The following is a 26,555-nucleotide window of genomic DNA, read 5'->3' as shown; positions in this document are numbered from 1 at the left end:
ATGGACTAGAAAGAAGTGCTAAATTAGAGCTTTTTGTAGTGCATTTGACTTTTTTTTATAAAAGAGGATGCTTGAGTTGCTCTCAATCTCTTTTCACAGTAAGGTGTATGGTGAGAGAATCCTACCAAGCAACTTAAAAGCAAAGAATACAAGTAAAGAGGTGTATATGATAAAAAAAATTTTTTTAATGTATAGCTGAGAACGTTAAGCATTTGCTGTTCAGATTTTTGCATTTAGGTGAAAAAGAGAAATAGATTTATCTTCAGTTGTTTATGATGTAACTGGGGAAAGAGAAAAGTAAATACATGTGATAAATGTAATGAAATAACGTAATTATATAGAGGTGCATTTTTCATAAGAAGCCTGAATTATGAGGGAAGGTTACATTGGAGTTATCTAATCGATAATTGAAGGAAGAGCCATGATTCACAGAGGAAAATAAGGGCCTTTTAAGTGCCTGTGATGGATGGTAAATGTTCTCTGGAGAAGAGAAAATGAGTAACTTTTGTTGACACAAGTTAGGGATAGCGTTGTCAGTCCTAGAAGCCAGAAAATATCAGCATTACGTTTGACTGCAGAAGGCAGTGTTGTGCTTGGGCTCTAAAGACAAGTACTCTAGTCAGTGTTTAAAGAAGATAATCTTTTTAGTTTGGAAGACAGATTAAAATTAGGAGAGGCTGAAATAATGAAAATAATTTTCTGTTTTTGGTTTCCTAATTTTAGGTTGTATCAGTTTATGTGGACAGATATGAGAAATATTACAATTATATTGATAGGTTATTGAGAAAGAAATGTCAATGATGACTGTGATATAAGGCTTAAGGAAAAAATGTCATCAATAGAATTTTGGAACTTAGAAAGCATAGGATTCTTAGAATTCTGTTTTGCTTTTCTGTGTTTCACACTCTGTTAGATCTCTTCTCATTTGTGGGAGGTAGTTCATTGTTCTAAAGAGAATAAAACATTGGCTTTGGTATATGACAGACCTGTGGGAGAAATCCCAGCTCTGCTACTTCAGTTACTGGAACAACTTTACCAGTTGGAGCTTTCATTTCCTCATTTGTTACTTGGCAATAATAATAACAAGCTTATTAGGGCAATGTGAAAGTTAAATATAAAATAACAAATTTATAAAAGGTAACACTAAGTCTCTTCTTACTCTGTCCCTCCTGTTCCTTGCCACCACAGAAGAGAGGCCTTAAAAGTACTATGATAGTGATCTGAAAATAATTGTATGCTTATTACACTAAAGTAGGACCGAATTTTCTCTGAATGACCCAATGAGTAGAATTAGGACCACTAACAAGAAGTTAGGTGGAAACAGATTTCAAGTCCCTGTAAGAAAGAATATTTCTAAGGATCAGACATTTCTTAAATGGAACTGGAAAATGATTTTTCTGTTGTCTTATCATTAGAGGTATTCAAAAACATCGAGTGAGTGGTTGGACTAGATGTCATTTTAAAAGTAAATTTCCAGTCCTTACATTCTGTGATTCTGTGAGCTGAAGTGGTAATGCAGATCCAAGAACATGTGGAAAACAAGTAATAAAAATTTTTTAAAATTGTGTTATTCTAGGCAAAGTGCACAAATATGTGAACATCTTGAGGTTGAAAACACTAATGGTAGTGGATAGATACTACTATAAGTAGTCTTCCTGAAGATTTTTATTTTAAGGGATAACTTCTTGTCATGTATAATTTCAGTGTTCTTACTTCAAGATGGGATTTTTCCTAGTGTGGCTTGTAGTATAGGGAGCAGGGAAGAGAATGGTAATAGATGAGGCTAAAGAATTAGGCAGGGACCAGATTGTGAGAAAACCGTGTAAGAAATACTAAGGATTTTGACTTTTCTTAAGGCCACAGAAAGCTGCTAGATTGCTTTATGCAGAGAGTAATAAAATCATATTTTCTTCTATAAAAGCATTCTGCTGTGGTATATAGATGGATGGGCTCTAATTTTGCCTACTCGCATACCAATTTTTTTTAAAAAGTCCATATAAGAAAGCATATTTCTAAGGATGAGACATTTCTTAAATGGAACTGGGAAAATGATTTCTTGGTTGCATACCCTTTGATGCATTTGTGTGCACACGCATGTGTCTATATGTATATCTTATGTACACTAATCTTTCCACAAATTAACATTTTTAAGCTTGAAATAAAGTTATAAATTTTAGATGTTTTATTAATCATAGTGACTTCACCAATAGTATCATATTATGCAATACAGACTTTGGGAGAGTTTAATTAGTAATGATAGAGGGTATAAATCCATATTTCAAATGGTTTTCCTAAGAATTAAATTTTTGGCCTAATTTCACTGTTCTTACCTTATACTATAATCAAAGTGCTCATATTAGCAGTAGCAGTGTTAGTTCTACCTTTGTTTATTATTTGCTAGTGGCGTACATTTTTCATATTCTCACTCTATATAATTTAACAGTACTCATTTAAGCCATTGTTTGTTTTGTGAGTTACTTTATTCAGATAGATAATGTAATTCATTAATTCCAGTTGATAATATAATCATTGATAATGTGGATACTTGTGGGTAGTCTGACCTGTAAATCTAAAACATTATCAATCCCAAGTGACTTTACAGGTTTTATAAGATTTTGCATGACCTTAAAGCAGCAGATAATTCCTGTCTTTACAAACTATCTTAAAGAATGGGAAAGAGAAATAATTGATATAATCTTGATACCAAAACCAGACAAAGATAACAAAAGAAAGAAAAGTTGCAAACTGGTCTTACAAATCTAGGTGCAAAAATCCTAAATATTAGCAAATTGAATATAGTGAAGTATAAAAAAACAATAAATAATGACTAGGGAGGCACAGATGATTCCACATTTGAAAACCTTTATGATTTCCCACATTACAAAAAAAAACTAAAACATATCATCAACAGGAAAAAAGGAAGCTGACATATTTATGATGAAAAATGCAAGTTCAAAGGAAGAAATTTGCAACTTAAAGATCTTTATCATTATAGTAACAATCATGAAGAATTTATGAGTCCTACACAAAACAAGATCAAATGTGGGCTGAGATGGGAACACTTCATTGGCCTTGTTCGTATAGTTTTCTGCCATGAGGTCCAGTGATGATTCTGATAGAACTTTAAATTCTGCACTGCATTGTAGTTGTTTCCATGTTCATTTCCCCTCTGTAAGCTACCTTTGGGAGCAGGAACCTCTCTATTCACTTTTGTATCCCCAGTGTGTATATGATATATGATTAAAAATCCTATTTTCAAATGCTTCTGACAACTAAAATGGCAGTTGAGATTTTATTGGGTTTATGATTTTTAGCAGTGAAACTTTTTATTTTAAAAATTTGGATGGAAAATACCCTGAAATGTCTTTATACTTCCTTAAACAACATATGAACATTTGTCATGATGAACATTAATTATTGCACTGCCTTATAATGACATCACGTTTTTAGAATTATTTTCCCTTAAGCATATTGGCAACAGATAAGCAAAAGAAATTTTTAAAGAAATTATTACTTCATACTGCTATCAGTAGGCTGAACTTTGAAAATCACATCTTCTAGTTTGAGTAACATTTCTTTTTTAACAAATTATGTATGAGACTAATATCAACTAGGCATTAAGTGAGCATTTGGGAGACTGCACTGAATAAAATATATGGATTTCAGCAATATGTGTAGTTGTCATTGCATATCTTTTGCTTCTGCTTACGCTAGCTTGATTCTTGGCTAAGATTGAAGAAGGTGAACTTGTCAGCTGAGATGTTGAACTGTAGTTAGGAGCCATGTGTGGTTTTGTGGTATTGTGTTTAACCACACTATTTATGAAGGAAGTTTGTCCTTGCTCTGTTAGGACAATAGTTTTTAAAGTTCAGTTCAGAAGAGTACCCACTAATGAAGGCAATAAAATTATCTATCTTATTTTTCTAAGTTGAGCTTTTGTTTTCCAAGGCTAAACACCTATGGAAGAAAATGTTATGTTCCATGCTTGGGAAGATGCTACATTTAAATAAACCTGAAGAATAAGAACATAATACTCCTAGATATTCATGTCCTTTCCAAACGAACCTTCTCTGACTTTAGGGAAAGAGGAAAGGAATGATCATTAAAAATTCCAAATCAAGGCATACCACTCATCTGCTTAAAACCATTTCATGGGTTAGCATTGATCTTAGAAAAAGGTCTAAAATCCTGAACTCACTAAGATCCATCTCTTTCCTACCTATTCAACCTCATTTTGTGTCTCTTTCCTGTCTTCATACTAGCTTCTTCAAAGTTTCTTGAATATGTTAAACACTCTGGCTTCAAAACATTCACACATGCTATTGCCTCCCTGTATAAGCCACTCCCTACCCACCACCATTTTTTTCTAAAGAACCCTTACTCATGAAACACACACACACACACACAACATTCACACATGCTATTGCCTGTCTGTATAAGCCACTCCCTACCCACCACCATTTTTTTCTCAAGAACCCTTACTCATGAAACACACACACACACACACACACACACACACACACAACATTCACACATGCTATTGCCTGTCTGTATAAGCCACTCCCTACCCACCACCATTTTTTTCTAAAGAACTCTTACTCATGAAACACACACACACACACACACACACACACACACACACACCCTCTCACTCTCTCTTACTAATTCCTACCAGTGTAGGTCTCCTATATCACGTAGCATCTTATATTTTTGGGGAGCACTTATCATCCTTATAATTATTTGTTTCCTCATCTGATTTTGTGCTGTTTCTCCCATTTTTTATTTTTTTCTTCCTATGTTATTTTCTTTTAGATGATGTTATTTCCCTATTTCACTTTTTTCCTTTGCTAATTTTAAAGTTAAATACTCTATTGCTATTCTATTAGTGGTTATGCTAGAAAGCTTTAAATGAGTAGTTAACTCAACAGTTAATATAAGGCACTTAGTGTTTTAACTTCCCACCTCACCCAGCACATGTGGCCATTATATCAGTACTTTAGTTCTCTTTTTATGACATCACAACTTAAACATTATTAACTGTTTTATATCATCAATTTTTCCTTAGATTTGCATATGATTACCTTTTCCTTTGCTCTCCATTCCTTCCTGTATCTCAGAATTTCTTCTGGGATCAGAAGTTCTTTTAATACAGATCTGTCAGTAGGAAGCTCTCAGGCTTTTTGTTCATTTATTTGCCTTGGTTCTTATAAGATAGTTTTTCTGGGTATGAAAATCTAGTCTGACAATTGTTTGTTCTTCAGCACTTCTACTGTGATTGTGTCTTGATTTCTGTTGTTGCTCTAACTACCCAACTAGTCTTTCCTTTGTAGGTAATCTTCATACTCTACTTTTAACTCCTTTCTGTCTTTCCCTATTTTGTTTACAATGTTCTGTAGGTTGTCTTGTATAAGCTTGGGTATAATTTCTTTTATTCATTCTCTTTCGGAGTCATGATTCCTAAAACTGAGGACAGATGTCTCTAATCATATTTTATTTGGCCATTATCTTTTTAAATGTTCTGTAACTTTCATTTTATCTCCTGTCAAAATCTGCTGAGATGTATTTTGGGATCCTCTCATATTGTCCTCCATATTTTTTATTTTCTCTTTCCTATCTTCTACCTCTTTGTCTCTTTGTTTTGGATCCTGATTCATTTATTTAAAACTATCTCCAGACTTACTGGTTTTCTCTTGAGCTGTTCTAATCATTGTTTAACCTGTATCTTGGGTTTCTAATTTGTTACTGTATTTTTCACTGCCAGAAGTTACTTGTTACTTTTTTGAAATATGCCTGCCAGTATGCCCTTAATTTCACAAAAGAATCAATAAGCAAGATAATAAGAGGGACATATGAGGATATTTTAGGTAAGGTGGTCAGGAAGGTCTTCCTGAAAAGTGAGTTTGACCAGAGAACTTGAATAATGAGAAGTCCTCCAGATGAAGATCTGAATGCAGGGCATTCCATGGAGAAGAAATAGCAAATACAAAGACAAAAATATCAGAATTCAAAGAAAGCAGGAACGAATCAGGTATGTTTGAGCAACTGTATGAAGATTGTCTCAGTTACTTAAAAATGAAGAGGTATTTAAAGTTTTTCCATAAAGGCAGATTATAGAGTGTCAAGAAATATCATTGTTATAGTATATATAAGCTGAGTTTTTCCTTTTTTCTATTTTATAAATATCGCAAACAAAAAGCCCTGTACTTCAAATTCAGACATTCCATAAATATTATCATGTAAACAAACCATCACTTACTAACCTAATAGCTGTATGAAGCAAAGAAAGGAAAAAAAGAAAAGAAACCAGCTTCCTTTGTAGCCATTACATTTTTCTGGAATATTTGTTATAGTTTGATCAGTGTACTAAACCTGGATTTTCATGCTCAAGTTAAAGTAAAGCTGATATTACTTTTATACTTAAATCTTCCTCTTAGTTCTCTAGTACTTGAAGAACAAAATTTAAATTACTTTCCATAACTTATATGGCTTTTCTAAGATTTTATCTCTCCCTGCCTTCTTCTCTGGATTCATTCCTTTCTCTCTGGCTTAGTTACTCTCCCCATTTCTGCCATGCCGAGCTCACTCCACTTCACAGCCTTCACTTTTGTTGATCGTTTTGCCTAGATTACTCTGCCTTGAGCTCTTCATAATTCTCTGGCTAATACCTATTCATCATTTATATCTCAACTTAAATATCACCTTAACAATGAGAAAATGATAAATCTCAGTATGTAAAAATAACTTGTGTGTGATAAAGAAGAAAGAGCCATTAGAATAATTAAGAGGCAAATGGCATTCTCTGAAAAAATACTTGCAATTTATATTGCAAAATAAGACTATTAAATCTAATGCATTGAAAGTTTCAAAAAATTGAGAAGTAAAAGATCAATAACCTGATAGAGAAATGAGCATAATTGTACTGTCAGTTCGTAGAAGAAATTTTTAAAGTCTTTAAACAGGAAAATACACTCCTATACTCACAGGAAATACACACTCATATGTCGTTCATACCTATTAGATACTAGGAGTTCAAGTTTAACAACATAACCTGTTTGGTGAAGCTTTGAAGAAACAAACACTTTTGTGCATTAGTGAGGGAATACAAACGGATACAATACTTATGGAAGGGAATTGACAGTATCTCCTAAACTTATATATGCATTTACACAAATATGGAATGATACATATTCAAGGTTATTAAGGGCATTATTTACAATGGCAAAGGATTGGAAATAACCGAAGTGGTCAATTAAATTATTGTACATCCACACAGTGGAAGAATCAGCATCTGAAAAAAAAAAAAGGGGGTGAGAAGAATCTCTTTATAGTGACATTTCCAGGTTTTATTGTTAGGTGATAAAAGCCAGATGTAGAACAGTGTATATTATACATTCTCTTTTGTGAGAACAAAGCATGAAGTAAATGAAGCAAGAGGGAACAGGATAGAAGTGCTGTGAACTAATCTTGTTATATAATATTATGTAAATATCCTACATATTCCAAAGAATGAACATTTTTAAAAATTAAAGCAATTCCTAATGTTTGAAAAAGAATATAACAAATGAACCTGGCTGCATCAAGTTAATAACATATTGACACTGAGAAAAGATATGTATGGTGACTTTACACAGTATTTTGCCTATACATTCTTAGTAGAATATACTTTAAGGATAAGGAGAGCTTCAAAGAGATCCTAAACCTCTTTTGGTAATATTAGTAGTAATATTGCCATTGTTATTTTGAATCTACATGGTATATCAAACAGCATTTTAACATTGTAAGGAAACTAAGATTTTCAGAGTAAGAGAAGAAACAAACTAGTAAAATCAAAGAAAACGATATGATATTACATGTGGATTGGAAATGTCAGTGCAAAGTCAAAGTTTTTTTCTTTTCAAAAATATGTATTCCCTAATCTGCCTACTGAACTACTCGATACGTAATGGCGACTCAGCAGCAGTCAACCTAGACCTAGATTGTGGTCTATAAACATTATTTTCCTCTAAAAGGAAGCAGGCCTCCTTGGAATCCAGGTCTGAATTAGAAAATAAAGTAAACCCAGAACATTTTTGTGCCAACAAGCAAAGAAGCTCCAAAGACTAATTTATCAACAGAATCCAGGATCCACTGTTTGCTAAAGTGTTCCCCATTGGCCGAGTATGAGAACATTCGAGCATCAAAATGAAGAACAATGGTAATAGAAGCATATTGAATGTTTTAAAATCCAATAGTTTATGATGATCAAAGAAACAGAATACCCCTCAAAAGTCGTAAGTCTACGCTGGAGGTACGTAGCATACCAATTCACTACTGTGAAAATGACCAATTAAAGGAAAAAGTTAAGCATTTATCCTGCTTTTCTTTTATAAACTGTATTTCAGGACAACCAAATAGCTTTAATTTAGGAAAGATTCTTGAAGAATTCCAGTAATAAATACAGAAGACATGATAGATTTACACTATTACTGTTTTGCAGAAGGAACAAAATAGCAGTAGACTCATTGACACCAAGAAGGAAATAGTGGTTACCAAGGTGGAGGGATTGGCATAGGTGAGAGGGAAGGGTGAAGGGGATAAAGGGGCACAATAATTTATATACACAATGTGAGTTGGTCACAGGGATAGTAGTACAGCATGGAGAACATAGTCAATGCTTCTGTAACATCTTTCTCTGTTGATAGTAACTGCACTAGAGGGAGTGAGGATTTAATAATATGGGTAACTGTGGAACCACTGTGTTGTATATTTGAAACCAACATAAGATTGTATGTCAACAATGCCTTAATTTTAAAAAATGGGAAAGAATATTACTGTCTGGCAATTCCTAATAAGATAATTGAATCAACATCATCAAAAGATAAAACTGTTAAAGGAAAAGTTCTTTGGAGAATTTTACAATGGGAGGGGTCAAACTGTCACCATCAGGACACTGATCACTTGAGCATCACTGAAAATAGACCTTATGTGGCCTTGATATGTTGCATCATTTGTGAAATATATTTGCCAAAAACTTTTAACTTGAGTCAAAGCATTTCTTTAGGTCAGTTGTTCTCTCTCCCTCTCCTTCCCTCCTCCCCTCCTCCCAGACCTCATTCCCACAAATCATACATTATATAATCATCTGTAACTTTTGTTTTTGTAAATAATATTTTTAAATATCCTTATATTACTAGACTTTTTTTGCAGTCATTTTAATAGTTAAATTGATTTATTTAGCTGAGTAGTATTCTATTTTGTGGAAGGATTATGTTATATTGAATTCTACACCTTCAGACATATATAAGTAGATATACTTGAGCTAAGATTTTGCTCTCAATCTTAATTTTTATCTCAGAGTAAATTCCTAGTAGTGAAATTGCTGTATCAAAGAGAATGCATAAAGTGGTTAGAAGTCAAGATGGTGGGGATAGGGGTGCATTAGTGACCAGAAGGAGATAGGGGAAAGGGAGGCGTCTGGGTTGGTGGTGGTCATCTAGATGCTGCTTACGTAGAGATGTTCAGTTTGTGTAGATTCAGTAAACTGTACTTATACACATTTTTGTTATTGTCATTTCAATAACAACTTATTAAAAACATCACTTTTGGATGAACACGATGGGCTGTCAAACACGGTCAGCAAATCGGAAGTCTTCTAATATGACATTGTTGTAATAAATATTCTTTTCTTAAGATAGATACCTAGAAGATTATGAACATTTTAAAGGTTTTTGATAACATATTGCTAGATTGTTTCCAAAGAGGTGTGTTCCCAAACTAATAATGACCATGTCACATTTATTACACCATTACCAATTTTGTAATTTGTCTTTTTAAGGTATTATACAGATTAGAATTGTAGTTGAGTGCAGACTGGAATATGACTTCCTGGTTTTGAATTTCACTGCTTACATCTTCATGACCTTGGGCAAGATAATTAAACTCACTTTCAGTTTTATCATTAAAATTTGCAAATTAAGACCTATTTATATATTGTGCTGTATAAGCACTAAATGGGTTAAAACATGTAATGCTCTTAGTGTAGTGTTTTGCATACTTTACACTGTAGAAAAATATACTATAGATTTGTATGTTACTAACATTTTCTAGGAATAAATTGAATATAAATTATTAATAATTGAAGTCCAGGAATCTCCTAGAGAATACAGTAAGAAAAAGCAGAAAGGGCCAAAGGCTGACTGGAATGATAAATTGAGGTACTAAAAGAAAGACAAAGACCCATTTTTAAGGAGATAAAGAAGAAGTGATCAGAGACATAGGTAGAAATTCCTGTTATCAGACTAAAGTTCAGATTTCTCACCATGGCCTGTAAGGTCCAGTGTGATCTGCCTTCCTGTGATATTTCTCATGTCTTACTCTGCCTGGCTTGCTCCACTCTAGCTACCCTGGTCTCTCTGTTATTCCTCAGACATTCCAGACATACCATTCCATATCAGAGTTTTTGCACTAACTTATTCCTTCCTGAAGCTTTTCTCCAGAGTAATCTGCTTGGTTGGTACCCTCACTTTGTTCAGGACTCTGAGTCAAAGAAGCCTGTACTAATACTACTCAGTAAAATAGGAACCTATTCAGCCTTGCCCTCATTACTATTGTCCACTTACTGTCCTTTATTTTTCCTAAGTAGCGCTTACAATCAACATGAACTACAGTTGCTTGGAATATGAATTCTCTCTCTAGGCCCTAAGCACCAAAGAGACAGGGTACTTTATATGCTTTTTTTTTTTTTTTTACTGCTGCTTTCCAGATTCTTAAAACAATTCTTTGCACATAGTAAACACTCAATAAAATTAATATTTAATTCTACATAGTGGGCTATGGGTGGAACATTTTAATTTTTTTTTTTCGTTTCTTGCCAAGGAACTTAAATGTTATTAAATTTGTATGATAACAGTAAAACCCAGTTGACTTTTTTTAAAAACTAAATTGAATTTTTAAGTATATTTTTAAAACATGTATTTTCTTGTAATGATTTCTTAAATTTTCAGTGTTTTAGCTATCAGTAAAAGCATTCATGGTATTATTTATTGCTGTGTTTTAAATTCAGTTTATTTTTGATCTTGAAGTTTGTCAGAGTAACAAAATGTCTGAATATTGAATTGTTCTATTTGTAAATTCAGTATTATAATTGTAATAAAGAATTATATTTTAATAACAAATACAAATATGTATTTAATAACAAAATGTCTTCTGAATGGGAATTTTTCCTAAAATGTTACATTACCTTAAGTTATGTCTTCATCCAATCACAGATATGACCACAATATATTACATAAACAATGGATCAACTGTTGTACATTTCAATTATTTAAAACAATAAAATTTTATCCCTAGACATCTAAAAACTATGCTGCTTATTCATAGAGTCACAGTTTACCTAAAGTATATGTTTCACATGTTGCTAGTCCTAGCAAATGCTCATTAAGGTTCTTATTCATCATCTTATTTTCTGAGCTTCCTGTTTTGTACAACTTACATCATTCCTCCTTTCCCAAAGCATCATCTTGGCACCCTTGAATAGAAAACAGTTATGGATGAGCAGTCAAATGTCTGTTCACTGCAAAATAGTGGGAAAGGTGACCAAGGGTTGATTGTAAACAGATTTTATATCATAGCCTGTTCGTTTCTTCCTGTTACTTGGAAATGCCGCTCCTTCTGTTTTCTTTTTTCCTTTGTAGTGCCTCCCCAGTCATGTCCTGTTGCTAAAACCACAAGATGAGCATTGCTAATGGCCACATGTGAAATACAAATGTTAATTTTTAGGTCACGAGTTAGTAGATGAGCAAAATATGAAAAATGTTAAAATGCAAGGATTACCTGTCTGTCACAAATATAAAATTTCTTCTCTTGCAAAAATTATAGGGGATGGAGTGTTAGATCTCTCTACAAAGAAAACCAGCATAAAATCTGAAGAGTCATCCATATGTGATCCTTCTTCTGAAAATTCAATGGCTGGGTAAGCAATATCTAGGAAATTTAATATTAATATAAAATTATCTCTGCAGAGAACTCTTAATATTACTCTGAGTAGGACTGACATAGTTTTCCTCCAAAATTTTTGTCACTCATAAGTGTGTGTCTCTCATACTTTTCATTTGTCCTTTCTCTTTCTTTTTTATTCTTTCTGTTAAAGAAAAGTTATCAGAACAATCACCAAACTTTAGTTCATGTTACTAAAATGAACTACCAACTTAGTCAGAGAATACAAACTAAGAAGCAGGATGAATAAAGAGAATTTAAAATTCAGTATTCAGGAGGCAATTTTAAGGGAACTATGTAATTTCATTATTTAATTTTTTTAAATAATCAAGTTTTCAAAGTACTATACTTGTTAATTCTTACAACTTATAGTGTTTATATTTTTTTCATTGTGCTTTAGGTGTGGTGGCAAACTAATATATCTAGAATCACCACAAAATGTCCTTTCATGTTTTGAAAGCTGTCATTAAATTAAAGAAATAATTAATAGTGAAATGCTATTCTGTTGGGTTTTTGGATTTTTTTTTGTAACTTTTGCATCTTCCCATTAACAAACCGCGTAGGAAGCTTTTTTGTCACATTTAAGTCATAGGTGTTGAGTATAATTTGTTTCAACTAAGGCTGTAGTAGCTTTTGAGTCATAAGGTATAGTAAGCTTTCTGCTTAAAAAACTTTGGAAACTACAGTGATACATTTGAAATAGAAATAACATTTATTATATTTAAAATTATTTCACCCAAATACAACTTAATCTACGTGTTACAAGTTTTTAAGTTTTTATCTAGAGAAAAATTAGTGCTGTGGAAATATGGGATGTTTGTATTTGGAAATATTCTTGCTGCTACAAATTTCCTTTAAAGGGGTTGACTCTTTTATTACTTGTTTAGCGGTAACGTCACGTTTCTACTAACAAAAACTCCTTTAGGATTTGGGTACTTTTTTATAATGGAGCTCTAATTGTACAAACAAAAATTTTAAGTGTTGCTCTGCAAGCATCTGTCAGAGGAATAGCAACATCATGAGAATATTATTACAAATACTGAGTTAGGATTTTATGTTCTTGGAAGGTCTGCCCGTTGAGGCCACCGTATGATTGACACATTGTCCTACCAGGACTGTAGCGTTTGCTTTGATAAGGAGTAACTACTACATCTCACAGACTTAAAAGAGTCATAAGCAGTGATGTTACCTAAGCAAGGAGTATAATAAAGGAGTGGACCCTCCCTTTCCATAGCTGTGTGAGAGTCTCTCATGCATCAGTTTACCATCGTTTCATTCCATCCATCCAGGAGACTACACAGAAACAGAGAGGACTATGTGGAAAGAAGTGCTGAGTTTGCAGATGGTTTGCTCTCAAAAGCTTTGAAAGACATTCAGTCTGGAGCACTGGACATAAATAAAGCAGGCATACTTTATGGCATACCTCAAAAAACTTTACTTCTCCACTTAGAAGCCTTACCAGCAGGGAAGCCTGCATCTTTTAAAAACAAAACTCGAGATTTCAATGATAGTTACTCACATAAAGACAGTAAAGAAACTTGTGCAGTGCTGCAAAAAGTAGCCTTGTGGGCAAGAGCTCAAGCAGAGCGCACAGAAAAAAGTAAACTCAATCTACTTGAAACCTCAGAATTAAAATTCCCAACAGCTTCCAGTTACCTCCATCAGTTAACTCTACAGAAAATGGTTACTCAATTCAAAGAAAAAAATGAAAGCCTACAATATGAAACTTCACATCCGACTGTACAGTTAAAAATTCCTCAGCTACGAGTAAGTTCTGTTTCAAAACCACAATCTGATGGTCATGGTCTGCTGGATGTCATGTATCAAGTTTCCAAAACCTCTCCAGTCCTAGAAGGATCAGCTCTCCAAAAACTGAAAAATATACTCCCTAAACAGAACAAAATAGAATGTTCTGGGCCCATAACTCACTCAAGTGTTGACTCTTACTTTCTACATGGGGACCTCTCTCCTTTGTGTCTTAATTCTAAAAATGGAACAGTTGATGGAACCTCTGAAACTACTGAAGATGGATTGGATCGAAAAGATAGTAAGCAGCCCAGGAAAAAACGTGGCCGTTATCGGCAATATGATCATGAAATAATGGAAGAGGCTATTGCAATGGTAATGAGTGGAAAAATGAGTGTTTCCAAAGCACAAGGAATTTATGGGGTACCTCACAGCACTTTAGAATACAAGGTAAAAGAAAGATCTGGAACACTGAAGACTCCTCCGAAGAAGAAACTGCGATTACCAGACACTGGGTTATATAATATGACAGATTCAGGGACTGGCAGCTGCAAAAATGGCAGCAAGCCTGTGTAGATTACTTGTTAGGAAAATGTTTGTATGTGTGTATGTGCGTGTGTGTGTATGTGTGTTTGCGTGTGTGTATGTGCACAAGTGTGTATTTGTGTGTCTATATACACACGGAATTACAGATGCTCACTTTGACAGGAGACATGAAATTTTACAGTTCAAAACCACTTACATGCCTTTTGAAAAAAGTTTTATTCAGGGTTTTCACTGTGGACAGAATTATATAGTTACCTAATTCTGATAGTTTGTATTTAATCCTTGTATAAATAGGTGAAAAAGATTCAGGTTTTCTTTAGTAGTCAATAGCATAAAGCGTTGTGGGAAAAAAAGTAATTGTCAAGTGAAACATTTTTATTGGTAAAAGACCACTCCAGCCATTCAGTAGAACCATCTTATAATGGGAATATGATATTGATAGTTTGTCAACACTTTTACATAATATACTTACAGTTATTGTAAGTATGTCAGACAACCAGTTGAAGTTTAAATTATTTAGACAGCTATCTCCACATTAAGAAAAATTAATATATACAGTATTTGTACACTACAGTACATTCTATGAAATTTGAAATGCACTCAAGTGCATCCACCAGGAATAGAAAAAGAAAACCTTAAATGATATGTATAATGAAATTTAATATTTATCATTTAATAGTTGATTTAGCAGGAAGTTGGGGTTATAAGGTATATACTTTTTAAAAAAACTGACACATAGCTAACCCCAGCAGCTATAGAATCCTTTAATATAAGATGGAATACTAAGAACAAAAAGTAATTTAAATTTAATTATTAAAATAATTTAATTTTGTTTTTCATTTGAAAAATAAGCTAATGTGTAAGGTTAGAAAAGAAGTTGGAATGCAACTTAGAGCATGTTTATAATGTGCGCAGAAAAAGCTTGAGAATGATACTTTGGTTTAAATGTGCTGGTTAGTTGATGTTATGACTACTTCAAATTTTAAGGATTGTGACACACTCCTATTGAAAAACCTCAGTGTAACTTTAATATATTTGCTGCTGTGACATTTCAAAACATTTTCAGTTTATCAAAATGAATTACAGATTTCATTTTGGTGGGCGATACATTATCATTTTGCTAATAACCAAATTTGCAGTTTGTTCAGGGTCTTGAATAGATTTACAAATATTTAACACTGAAGCTGTTTTGAACTTTCAGTAATGTAAACTCTCTACTAACTGGGTAGTTAGAAGCTGGGCAGTGCATTTTAACTTTTACTAGACTCTTTAAGAGAGGACAGTAATTTTTATATATAGCAGTTTTAAAATGTCGTTCACAGAGTATCCATGTTGGATTTATGGAGTATGCAGTTTTAGTGGTAAAATGTTGTAAAGCATGTGCCTCCATATAAAGAATGGGGATTTGCTTCATACATTTCGAACTTTTCCAAATGCCCCTTTTCTCTATTAAAATTCAGGTTCCAATCACTTTTCTAAACCAGTTTTCTTAAGTCCAAAAGGAGTACTTAAAGCTGAATTTTTTTAAAAAGTGCACCTTGTCAAATGCTTGTGTTTTTACACTTGTAATCATCTAACCTAATAGTCACATATACATGTGATACTAAAGAGATTTTCAGCTAGTACATTTAAAAACTGCTTACAGATGCTTAAACTGAAGGGTGGGAAACTACACAGTCAAGTAGTTATTTGGTCTCCTAGATCTGTACTGAACCCTCTTCAGCTATTAATGTTACCTGCATACTGGGGTATGAATCATTTTGCTCTTTTTTTTTCCCCCCAAGAAAGTATACATAATAGATTGCAAAACAGCCGATGTCAGGGTCATCTTTCTTTTTAAAGAATTAAGCCATATTTTGTGAGGGCCAGAACTTGGATTATTTAGTATATTTCCCCTTCCCCCCATTGAAAAACAAAGGCAAAGATAAAGTAAATGCTTCAACACAATTTTATTGACCTCTTTATACAGAATTTTACTTGCAAAATTTGGGGGCTTAAATGCATTACATAATATTTATATTGAGCTTTTTTATTCCTCACACTATATTTACATTAATAAATTGATTGAGAAGTTTGTAGTAAAGGGATACTGACAGAACACTTTTATATTATTTAAAAGATGACCTGACCAAAAACTTTACAGGATTCATAAAATCAGGGATCATTTTGCTATTGACTTCACCATGATCAGTAGTTTTATAGGTGATATTATAGTTAATTTGCAGCATTTTAGTACTTGTATTATTTATTTTTGGTCAGAAATAGTAAATTAAATATTTTTTGATAGTTTATAGTAATGATCAACCCATAACTTTTAAGAGAAACAAAATGTTTCTAATTATTGAGTTAACTTTTAATTATACAAACTAGGAAAGGCAGGGAAATTTATGGGTTCCCCTTCTCCCCAGTGATTCTATTAAGATGTTCTTTATGTTAAACTTTCAAAGTACTTTATAAATTTAGTTACCAGTTATTAACTTATTGACAATTTTCTGAAAAATCCAGTTTCAGCAGACTTTAACAAAGGTGAAAGCAACCCTTCTGTGCTTTCTACTTATTTGAATGTTCCTCAAGTATTTTATATTTTAAAAAAAGAAGGAAAAGAAAAACAGTGCCTCTGTTTTTAGAAAACTACTGCTCAGTAAAGTTGTTTAAACCATTTCTGGTAGCTAATGACAATTTTATATTAAATTGTATACTAACTTTAGTGAGACTGATTTTTTTAGTTGTTTACAGTACAAATACTTGTATTTGTTTTTTAATTGCAGTATTTCCATTGTCGCAGTAATTTAGTAAAACTCTGTGGCTGCCTTGATTTTGACAGATTTTGTTAATATAAACTGATTGTTAGGCAATTAGTTATATTTATGCATAAATCAATTGCACTATAATTCATGAATTATTTATTACAATATTTTCTAATGAATTCATGTATCTGTCTTGTGTTGTAAATGTACTGTAATTCTGTTTCTACTTTGTGTTGTTATATATCTAAATCTGATTGTATGGATTTTAATTGTTCAGTTAACGTGTTTCTAGGTTGTAATTTGTAGTAAAGCACTTCAATGCTTTTGCACTTAAATTTACAGCACTGTTGGTGTGTGATTGATTTACTCATTCAGTAAAAGAAAAAAAAAGAAAAGAAAAGAAAAAACCGACTACACTGAGTTCTTTGATTCACGCTAGGAAGTAGTTTTATTAATATTAGAAATTGACTTTCTCCAAAGAACTACTTCAACAACAAAACTTGTAATGGTATAAACAAAAAATAGGATATTTTGGCTTATATATCAAACAGGAAAAGTTTAGAAAAAATTTTAAGCATTAAAAACAAGAGAGCTATGAAAGATAAAATTTTAGAACCTTTATATAAACATGAGAAAAGATTCTAGTTTGGAGACATGTGTTACTTATTCATATATTAGGTTTTTCTTTGTGATTCTAACATGCAAAAAATATGGAAAAGAAAAATTTGAAGCCAAATAATCATACTGTGGAGTCTTATAATTTGAAAACTTAGTTATCTAGTATTTGAGATACACACATATGTGTGTGTGTCTACCTCTTGTACACATATCTCAAATGTGTCCAATTGAAAATTTAGTAAGCTTATTAAGTCACTCTTCATATATAGCATTAGATGGAAATTACTGGCGACTGTGGTATCTTTGAAATCCCATTATTAAAAGCAATAAACTGAAAAAGAAATTCAAAGTAAAAATCTCCCTTGGAATGGCAGGAGAGAGAGATAAAATCAGTAGTTTTCACAATAGTTAACACTAGTCATTAGTTTTATTTCTACTTACACTTGACTTTTGACTTTACCTGTAGGTAAAAGCATTTGAGCACTTCAGGAACTGTATGAAACTTAATCTTTAAAATACAGCACAGTGTAGTTTTTTTGAGAAACATGTAAAATCTCAATTTAGTCTCATATGCTTAATAGGCCTTTACTTTGAAGAAACCATTGAACTGCGTCTATCAGAACATTTTGGGGTTTTTTATTGTTTATATGAAAATTAAAATTTTTTATTTGCTGAAAAAGAGTATAACACAGTTTCATATTAGTTCATCATTCCTCCTTTTGTTGTCTACATAGTAATTTTTTAATTATTTAAATAGTGAATCTTGGAAGTCAGTTCCATAATTTACTCCAAACCGTGATAAAATTTACAAAAAATTATTTTCAGAAAGGATGCTAGGGTTAGATCCTGTCTTCATCTGTTCATAGGCAGCAGTGGATTTTAAGTTTTATTATAATTTCATATCTCTTCTTAATTGGTTTGATTGCTCCTTTACACCAAATCACATGCTAGTTTTAGTGAAATATTGGTTGAATCCACTATAGAGATATTTTTTCTAGAAAAATTTTGATTTACTACTCAAAATTTGCTGTGATGGTTTTATTACTGAAATAACATGATTTTTATAAAATGTAGATAAAATATTGCATACTTATCTGAAACAGGTTAATTTGGTTTTAGGGAGCAAAATTAAATAATTTCACTTTTTATTTTAAAAGACTACTTTACAAAATGTAATCTTCTGTAGCAATTCATAATCAGCATATCCCAATTCCAATCCTAAATAAAATTTCTACAAACCAGGAACTGATAACAAATACAAAAAATCATGAGTGGGAGGATATTTTAATATACAGAGTTTGGTGATATGTTTAAATAGATACTTTTCTGAAACAGAAATCTTTTAATATATTTTATTCTTCTCGCTGCTGGTATTGGATTTCAAAATTTTTTCTTTTGACTTCTACATTGGTTGCTAAGTAACCCTGGGTCTTAGTTAAATTAGATGTATATTAGTTTCTTCAGTGGGACATTTTCCAGCATTTGAAATTAAATAATTAGGTAAGTAATTCCTTTAGTTCTGATATAATTACTTAAGTATTTAAAAATCAATTAGAAATACATTTCATTTTTAAATAGCATAAATTTTTTATTTTCTTATTAAGTTAAAATGCCTGCAGCTTACTCTTAGAAAAGACATTCTGTTACTTACATGAAAACTAAATCCCTTGATTTCCTTGTGACTGTGCAAAGTTCTCTTTAAGTAATAATTTTATTTCCACTACTTTGAAAAATATCTATTTTAAATAATGATAAAATATTTTCCTACATCTTACGTTTCTTATTTGCACTAATATGGACTGATAATCACTGAAATAACTTACAAAACATCTACTTTAAAAATATTTGATTCCTTCTGAAGCACTTTTCCATTAAATCAAAAGCACTAAACTTAGCGAGCGATCTGTAAATATACTCCATGCCAATGATCGGCTTCTATTATCTCAAAACTAGGGCTTTGCTTTGACTTTTATACTTTGTCATAGGAAATTAATTATCAGTGCTTCACTGTATTTTTGCTAAACAATAATCAGGAGGTCATTATTTCAGCTCTCTAGGAGTTGGGAATCCAGCAATACCAAAATATCTTTTGTTCAAACTCTGTTAAAATTGTAACTCCTTGTAATGGTAACTCCTTATATTTGCTGTAATTCATTTTTTGTTTGATTTTTTATTTTTAGTTCAACTGTTGATGCAAAATCAGAGGAAGCTACTAAAATGGAAAAAGGAAAATCAGCATTAAGCAAAATTTTGGAATCTTTGTGCATACATCACCAGCAACAAGTTTTGGCTATGTTGAAATTTCTAGTCCAAGAGCAGAATGCTGCTTCTCTTTGTTATTGTAATACATCATATACTGTGTCTTCAGAATCTCAAAAGCCCCTAACTGAAGATGATTTACATGGTCTATTCTGTAATTGTGAATATAGGCTGGCAGAAAGAGGGTGTTTACAAAATGAAAGAGACAGCTCTCGTTTTGTGCCTCTGCCAGCCTGTATTAAAGATTTACATTGTTTATCTTGCCAAACTGTAACTGTTGAACACATTAAGACAGTAGTGAATAGAGGAACTGCGAACAGTTATAATTCTCACAGGTGCTGTTCTGGACTGTTACCAAACATTGACTCCACAAAATTGGCCTTTCATACTCCGCTTCCATCAAGAGAAGTATGTGATGTTACAGTCAGCCTTAAAGACGTTTGTAGATCTCGAAGCCCCTCACCACCACCATTGTCACCAGTACAGACTGAAGGATTTGAAAAACTGAAAGACGTCATCTCAGAGCTTTCAGCCCTAGAAAATAACAGACTTGAAGCAAACATTACCCAGCCTCCATCTCTCACACCAGCAGAAATAAGCAGTGACAAGTGTGATCACAAAGAATATAAAACTACAAAATCCAGTAATTCTGAATCTTTGCTCTTGGAAGACAGCAATAATGGTACTACAAATCATGAGAAAGGTGAAACTGCTATAATTTTTCAAGATTTAATGGATCGTATTAATGAAAAATTAAAATCAATAGAAACTACAGATATGACAAACCTTATAAAATTATCTAGCAGTGATTGTAATACAGATAATGATTTTAAATTGAGAGATTTAATAACCTCCCTCTTGCATAATGCCAAGTCCAGTGATTATAGTTTTATGGAATTACTCAGTCAACATGATAAAAAGGTAGAAAGTAAAATTCAGACAAGATTTCAAAAGCGTCAAGAAACCTTATTTGCAATGCACAGCTCTCCTGATTCTCCCATGTTTAGAAGGCAGTCTTTACAGATAAAAAGAGAACTTGCTAGTCTTGATGAAAATTTGATAAGAAAAAAATACACTGAAAAAAATTCAAGGAAATTGATGCACAATGATGAGATATTTTCAATGGACAAAGAAGAATTCTATCATTGTCAAGGGCCTTCTTTACAAAATCCTAAAAGCCTTCAAGGTAATCATACAGAAACATTGTTTTCACCAGATTATGCAGTACAGTCATTGCAACTACCTCTTCATAGTTTAGAAACTAACTTGGCTTCAGATGCATTTTCAGAAAGCTTTAAAACAACTTCCCTGGAGAAAATGAGCATAAAATCACAAGAGAAATCTGCAGCTGGAAAAATTTTTTTGCAAAATTGTAAGGAGAATCCAAACTTAGAGAATACTCCAACTCCTTTGAAAAGTGATGTTCCTGGACTTTTGAGCAGAACGAAACGAAATATTGTGCCTCCAGGGTGGTACTCTATATATGTAACAAATAATTATGTTTTCAAAAAATCACCTAAGGCCAAAAAAGTTTCTGAATCTACAAAAAAAAAAGATCCAGTAAAAAATACTCACATTGAAAGCTCACACAATATAGACCTAAACAAAATTGCAATGAATTCTAACTTACAAGTTGTTGTGGAGCGTTTGGAAGATACAATAAATATGGCCAAAACGTCTTGGAATAATCAGTCATTATCAGAAGGATATAAAGCATCCAAGAAGTTGATAGAAATTGATAGTAAGGATCAAAGTATTGGTAAAAATATGACTCTTACTGTAAGCAAAATGACATGCAAAGAACAGAGTTTATCTAAAGCTGTGGTAGCATCCAGCAATACCAAAAGCAATCCTATACTTACAATAGATTTGGATAGTAAAAAACTTGATAACATGGAAAAGTTAGATACGGGTAGCTTAATTTCCAGTGTTCAGAATGTATCAACAAAATATGAAGCCATTGAAAGGTGTTCTTTTTCCAACTATTCTAGTCCTATCAAACTCATGTTTTTATCTGAGGTTAAAAGCAGTGAAGGAGTGAAATATACTTTAACTTCAGTTGGTACTTCCAAATCAAGTACTGATATTCCTTCTGAAAAATGTCCATCCCAAACCCATCATGTAACTGAAATAAAAGGAAAAACAAGTGAGGATATCCCAAATGATAACTTTGAAAATTATAGTTCTAATCTTAGTGATAGTGACTCTCTTCAAAGAGAACTAAACAAATTTAATTGTGCAAAAGAATCTTCAGAATCCTCTGAAGTGTTTATGGATGATACGAATATTGGTAAGCCACAAGAAGAACCTAAGGAAAATTCAAGCAGTGCTATTGATTCATCTTTTAAAAGAAAACCAGGTAGACCTAAAAAAATAGGTCCCCAGGTTGTGAAACAGATTAAGCGACCAATTGGAAGACCACCCAAATCTAAAAGTGATCAAACAGATGTCACCATTTGCCGAAATGAGTCCTGTAGTGATGAAAAGAAAAGCCCAGAATCTCTAATGTCAGAAATTAAAGAAGGTATTTACAAAAAGACTATTACAGTAACTGTTTTTTATGGAAGGTCAAGAAGAACCAAAAGACATGTTTCTGAAGGAAGTGTAAACATAAGCAATGTTATGTCTTTAAACAATAATGTGGCTGACTTTCCAATGGGATATGATAATCTCAGTAGAGAGCACAAAATTGACTTTGGTGAGAGAATCAGTGCTGTTTCAAATTTGACTACAGCAAGTGCAGTCTTGGGGTCTGGTTTTGAATATGTGAGACCTATCAAGAACAAGTCTGTGACACCTCAGCCTTCCAAGAACATCATTCGACCAAATCAGAAGCCTTTGGCAATAGTTAGGAAGCCTGGTAGACCTGCAAAAGTGAAAATTTCTGGCATATCTGTGACTATTAATAGAATTTCACCTCAGGAGAGAGAAGTAAGTATTAGCAGCTGCTTACCTCCTTTAGAACAAGAGAATATATTAGAAAAAAGTCCAACTGACGAAGAGTATGATCATCAGTGCAATAAGGTGGATACAAGGCACACTGAGGCTGACATAGTTAAGAATGGATCAAAAAGTATGGTTGCTACTATACCTTTGAGACATTCAATTAAGGATAGAAAACCATCTCTGCATTTCTTACATCCATTAGCATCTTCTAGCTCATTTATTTATCGAAATGCTGTGCTCCATAAATCATATAAACTCCATTTGCAGAAAGGTAAAAGTCAGAAGGAAAACCATAGGCAGTCAAGAATAGAAATAGCTTCCAAAGATATTCCAGGAGGTAGAAATTCAAGGAATGCAAAAAAGTTTTTGGACGATAAATTAATACCCATTTCTGAAGTATCCTTGGACCCGGTAATTTCGTCAAACCCTCTGCTCAGGTGGTGGGCTGCTTCTACTTCAAATGATTCCTTACTAAAGGAATTAAACAATAGATTTGAGCAAATAACAAATGCTTGGGTGCAAGTGAGTGGAGATGAAGCTGAAAACTGTGTCCATAAAAAAAGAGAACACATTGAAAATGATAATTTCAAAATAGCAAACCCTTTGGGAACTTGTCTTTTAGAACTTGAAGTTTCACCTGTAAAAATGCTTTTTCGGAAAAAATATGATTTGAATGAACTCTGTATCTGGTTCATGCAAACGACAGAAACACAGTCTCTTTCACTAGTTAGAAAAGCAAATGCTCGAAACCCTTTGGAAGTAATAAATACCAGAGGAATTAGATTAGGGACCAAATATTCTGACTTTAATACCAGCCCCTTCAGAAAGCACTTTAAAAAATTTGCACTATCTTCTCCTTCAAAATCAGCAGGGAAGTTGCATATACTGCATAAAATGGTTAGCTCTCCACTCCTAAATGTGAAAAGTAATTTAACAATAGATAGATTAAAAAGAACTGAGTTTAAGAGGTTGCCACATAAAAGGTGGAGAAGAGAGGGAAAGCTGCACCATGGAACAGTTGACTGGATCTCTAAAAGGAGGAATTTACGATTTTTCTACCAGAACCAATTTTTAAATAAGACTGAGGGGGGAGCAAATGCTGACATCCCACTCCAAGGAAAAAACACAGTAGATAATCAGTCTATTTTGTCACCTGAGATAAGGGGTGATTTTTTGCAACACAGGGTGGCAATGTCTGACTTCAAAACACGGGCTAGTTTAGGGAATAAATGTAAATCAGAAGCAAAAGAGAATGGAACAAATTGCAGCCAAAAAGATTTTGAAAAGGGATCAAGACTAGGAAATGTATGTCCAAATAACTGGAGGTCAAAAACCTTAAAAGATTGTAGAATATTTTTGAGAAAGATCAACTATCTTGAACACAGAAATACTTTTAAGGTAAATACAATAATTTACTCTCCTGAATCTATTGACAGTGGAAGGAATCATCAGACTCATGTAGAAGAAACAAGGCGCTTTACCTTAAGATCCCATTCTGCTAGGCAAAATTGTTTTAAAAAGCAATCTAAAGAAATAGAAAATGCTAAAGCAAATAGTCTTTCAACCGATAAATTTCCCAACCACCTTGACAATAGTAAATTAAATAAATGTATTAACTATGACAAGAATCCTTCTGATAGTTCTCAAGTTCTTAGCAAATTGAACAAAAGAAAAAGACCACCATGGAAGACCACAGAAATGTCAACAAAAAGACATAAACGACAGTCTTGCAACAATGGACAAATGGCAAACTATTATTCAAAATCCCAACTAGGTAAGTTTTTCTCTCCTTAATTTTAAAGTTTCATTGTAGGTGCCTTGAGTAAAGTATGAGATAATGGGTAGAAAAGGAACAGCTGACTTAGTTTTATTTCCAAAATATTTGGACAACCTAATTTCTTGGCACCTAGTATGAAACTCATGAGATTAGGTGCTGCTAAGTGTACCAGTGCACTTCCCCACATCTTATTGTGCCCAGGATTTCAAGCAAATCAAAATATATTTAGTAGACACATGGAAGGATTTTGAACATATATCATCAATATAAAAGTTATATTACCTACTACTGCATTTGATAGATCTAATATAAAATACAGAAAACAGTTTGACAGAAAGATATGCCCAAGCAACTAAAAATTAACTTCCATGCTACAGGATAACATATACTTACTGTCTAGATAAATTAGTAACTTTGAGACCAACTGAAAGAAGACTGTCTACTTGCTCGATTGATAAAGACTGTAATAATATATAACAGTCTTAGGATATCAGTCTCACTTTCACCATTATTATGCCCTTTGCTACTGCTTTGGGAATCACTTTAAGACTGCTTATTTAAAAAGTGTCAAGGAACAAGATACTTTTTCTTCAGGAAGTCGACAAACTTGTTAATAGTTTTCATATCAGACACTGACCTAGATTCCACGGATACAAAGATGAGGATATTTTTTTTTTCCAGAGATAATCCATACCCTACCAGGGGAGAAAATCATATAAAGGTAATTTTAAGATAATGCTAAGTTCAATGCAAACCTAAATCACTTTAGCAAGTAATTATATGTGCTTTGCTCAATTATACTACCTGATTGGTGCCTCAGGAACACTATTACCCATAGAACCCAGCATAAATAATATATGAACACTAGTTGTCAACCTAGCCAGCTTCAACTCTGTTAATTGATGGAGGCTAGACAATTCAGACTTTGTAGGAGTGTGGTGGTGCTTATTGGTTACTTCCTTGATGCGAAAGAATGCCAGGTTACCTTTGGCAATCTAAGGATGCTTTATCACATGGTTGCATTGTTCCATTGTATATTTTATAGGAGTTTGGGGGGGAGTTGGGAAAGGTATTGGTGGTTTTATTTTTGTTATTTTTTAAAAATATTTTTAAAATAAAAAATCCTATTAAGCCTTATATTAAAATATTTAAAGCAGTAATTAAACTTGAGTTTTAATAGGTCAGATTATTATAGCCCCCAAAATTAAATTATTTAACTGAATAACTTTAAAATATTTATGTCAGTAATATCTAACATGCAGTGATTAAAAATTTTAACATGCAATGACTAAAATTTTATAGGTGGTCAAATTAGTTCCCATTACAAAAGATGAATCAAATCTAAAAATAATGCCCTTTGTTTCTTGCCCTGCTAATAACTAAAAATAACATTATAACAAATAGTATGTCAAGAAAAAAGGGGAAAGAAGCCTGCATGTGATTTAGGAAAAAAAAAAAGACTTACAATTCACCTAAAAATACACATATTTTTAAAAGATTGTCATGAGTGGAGAATGAAGTGTAGTATTACATTTTTAATTCTTTATACCATCCTCATTTCATGCTGTTAGGGATCAAGACTAAAGGTAGTCTGCATTAACTCATTTTACAACATAACCATGTTCTGTCCTTCCAGCTTCTTAACCACTGTATCTTCCAAGGGTGTAAATCTTAAAATTTATTTTATTGTGATTCATCCCATTAAATATAAGATCACCCTAGAAAATTAAGACGGAAGATGCTTAACTATTACTTTTTCAAATTAATTGCACAATCTTTTTGTGATAAAATTTTTAGCATCGTTATAACAAGTTTTTCATCTCTTCTCATGTTAAAAATTACTAGTATTGTTTCTTGTTCTGCTTAAAGTTTTATTTACCTTTTCCTGATAACTTTCCTTCTTTTTTAACATTCTTTTTTTAAAAATATCAATCAGAACGGAC

At 32.7% G+C, this 26,555-nt stretch overlaps 1 protein-coding gene across 10 annotated transcripts in view; it reads left to right on the top strand.

The window, feature by feature from the left end:
* Positions 1 to 26,555, top strand: part of LCORL (ligand dependent nuclear receptor corepressor like) — a 166,468-nt gene that overhangs the window by 123,053 nt on the left and 16,860 nt on the right. For 5 of the 10 annotated variants that reach the window (XM_036921033.2, XM_036921036.2, XM_036921035.2 and 2 more), the window contains 2 exons: positions 11,857 to 11,950; positions 19,811 to 24,609. The exons of 1 other annotated variant lie outside the window; for it this stretch is intronic. In XM_036921033.2, coding sequence (XP_036776928.2) covers positions 11,857 to 11,950; positions 19,811 to 24,609 — 4,893 coding nt within the window. Of the gene's footprint in view, positions 1 to 11,856; positions 11,951 to 13,262; positions 16,046 to 19,810; positions 24,610 to 26,555 lie in introns of those variants that run through there. 4 more of the 10 variants (XM_036921037.2, XM_036921038.2, XM_036921039.2 and 1 more) reach the window with 4 other exon arrangements.

The sequence above is a fragment of the Manis pentadactyla genome, chromosome 5 (assembly GCF_030020395.1).
Source record: "Manis pentadactyla isolate mManPen7 chromosome 5, mManPen7.hap1, whole genome shotgun sequence".
Classification (NCBI taxonomy): Eukaryota; Metazoa; Chordata; class Mammalia; order Pholidota; family Manidae; genus Manis; species Manis pentadactyla.
Note: the sequence above shows the minus strand (reverse complement) of the source record. Positions and strands in the feature narration are given on the sequence as shown.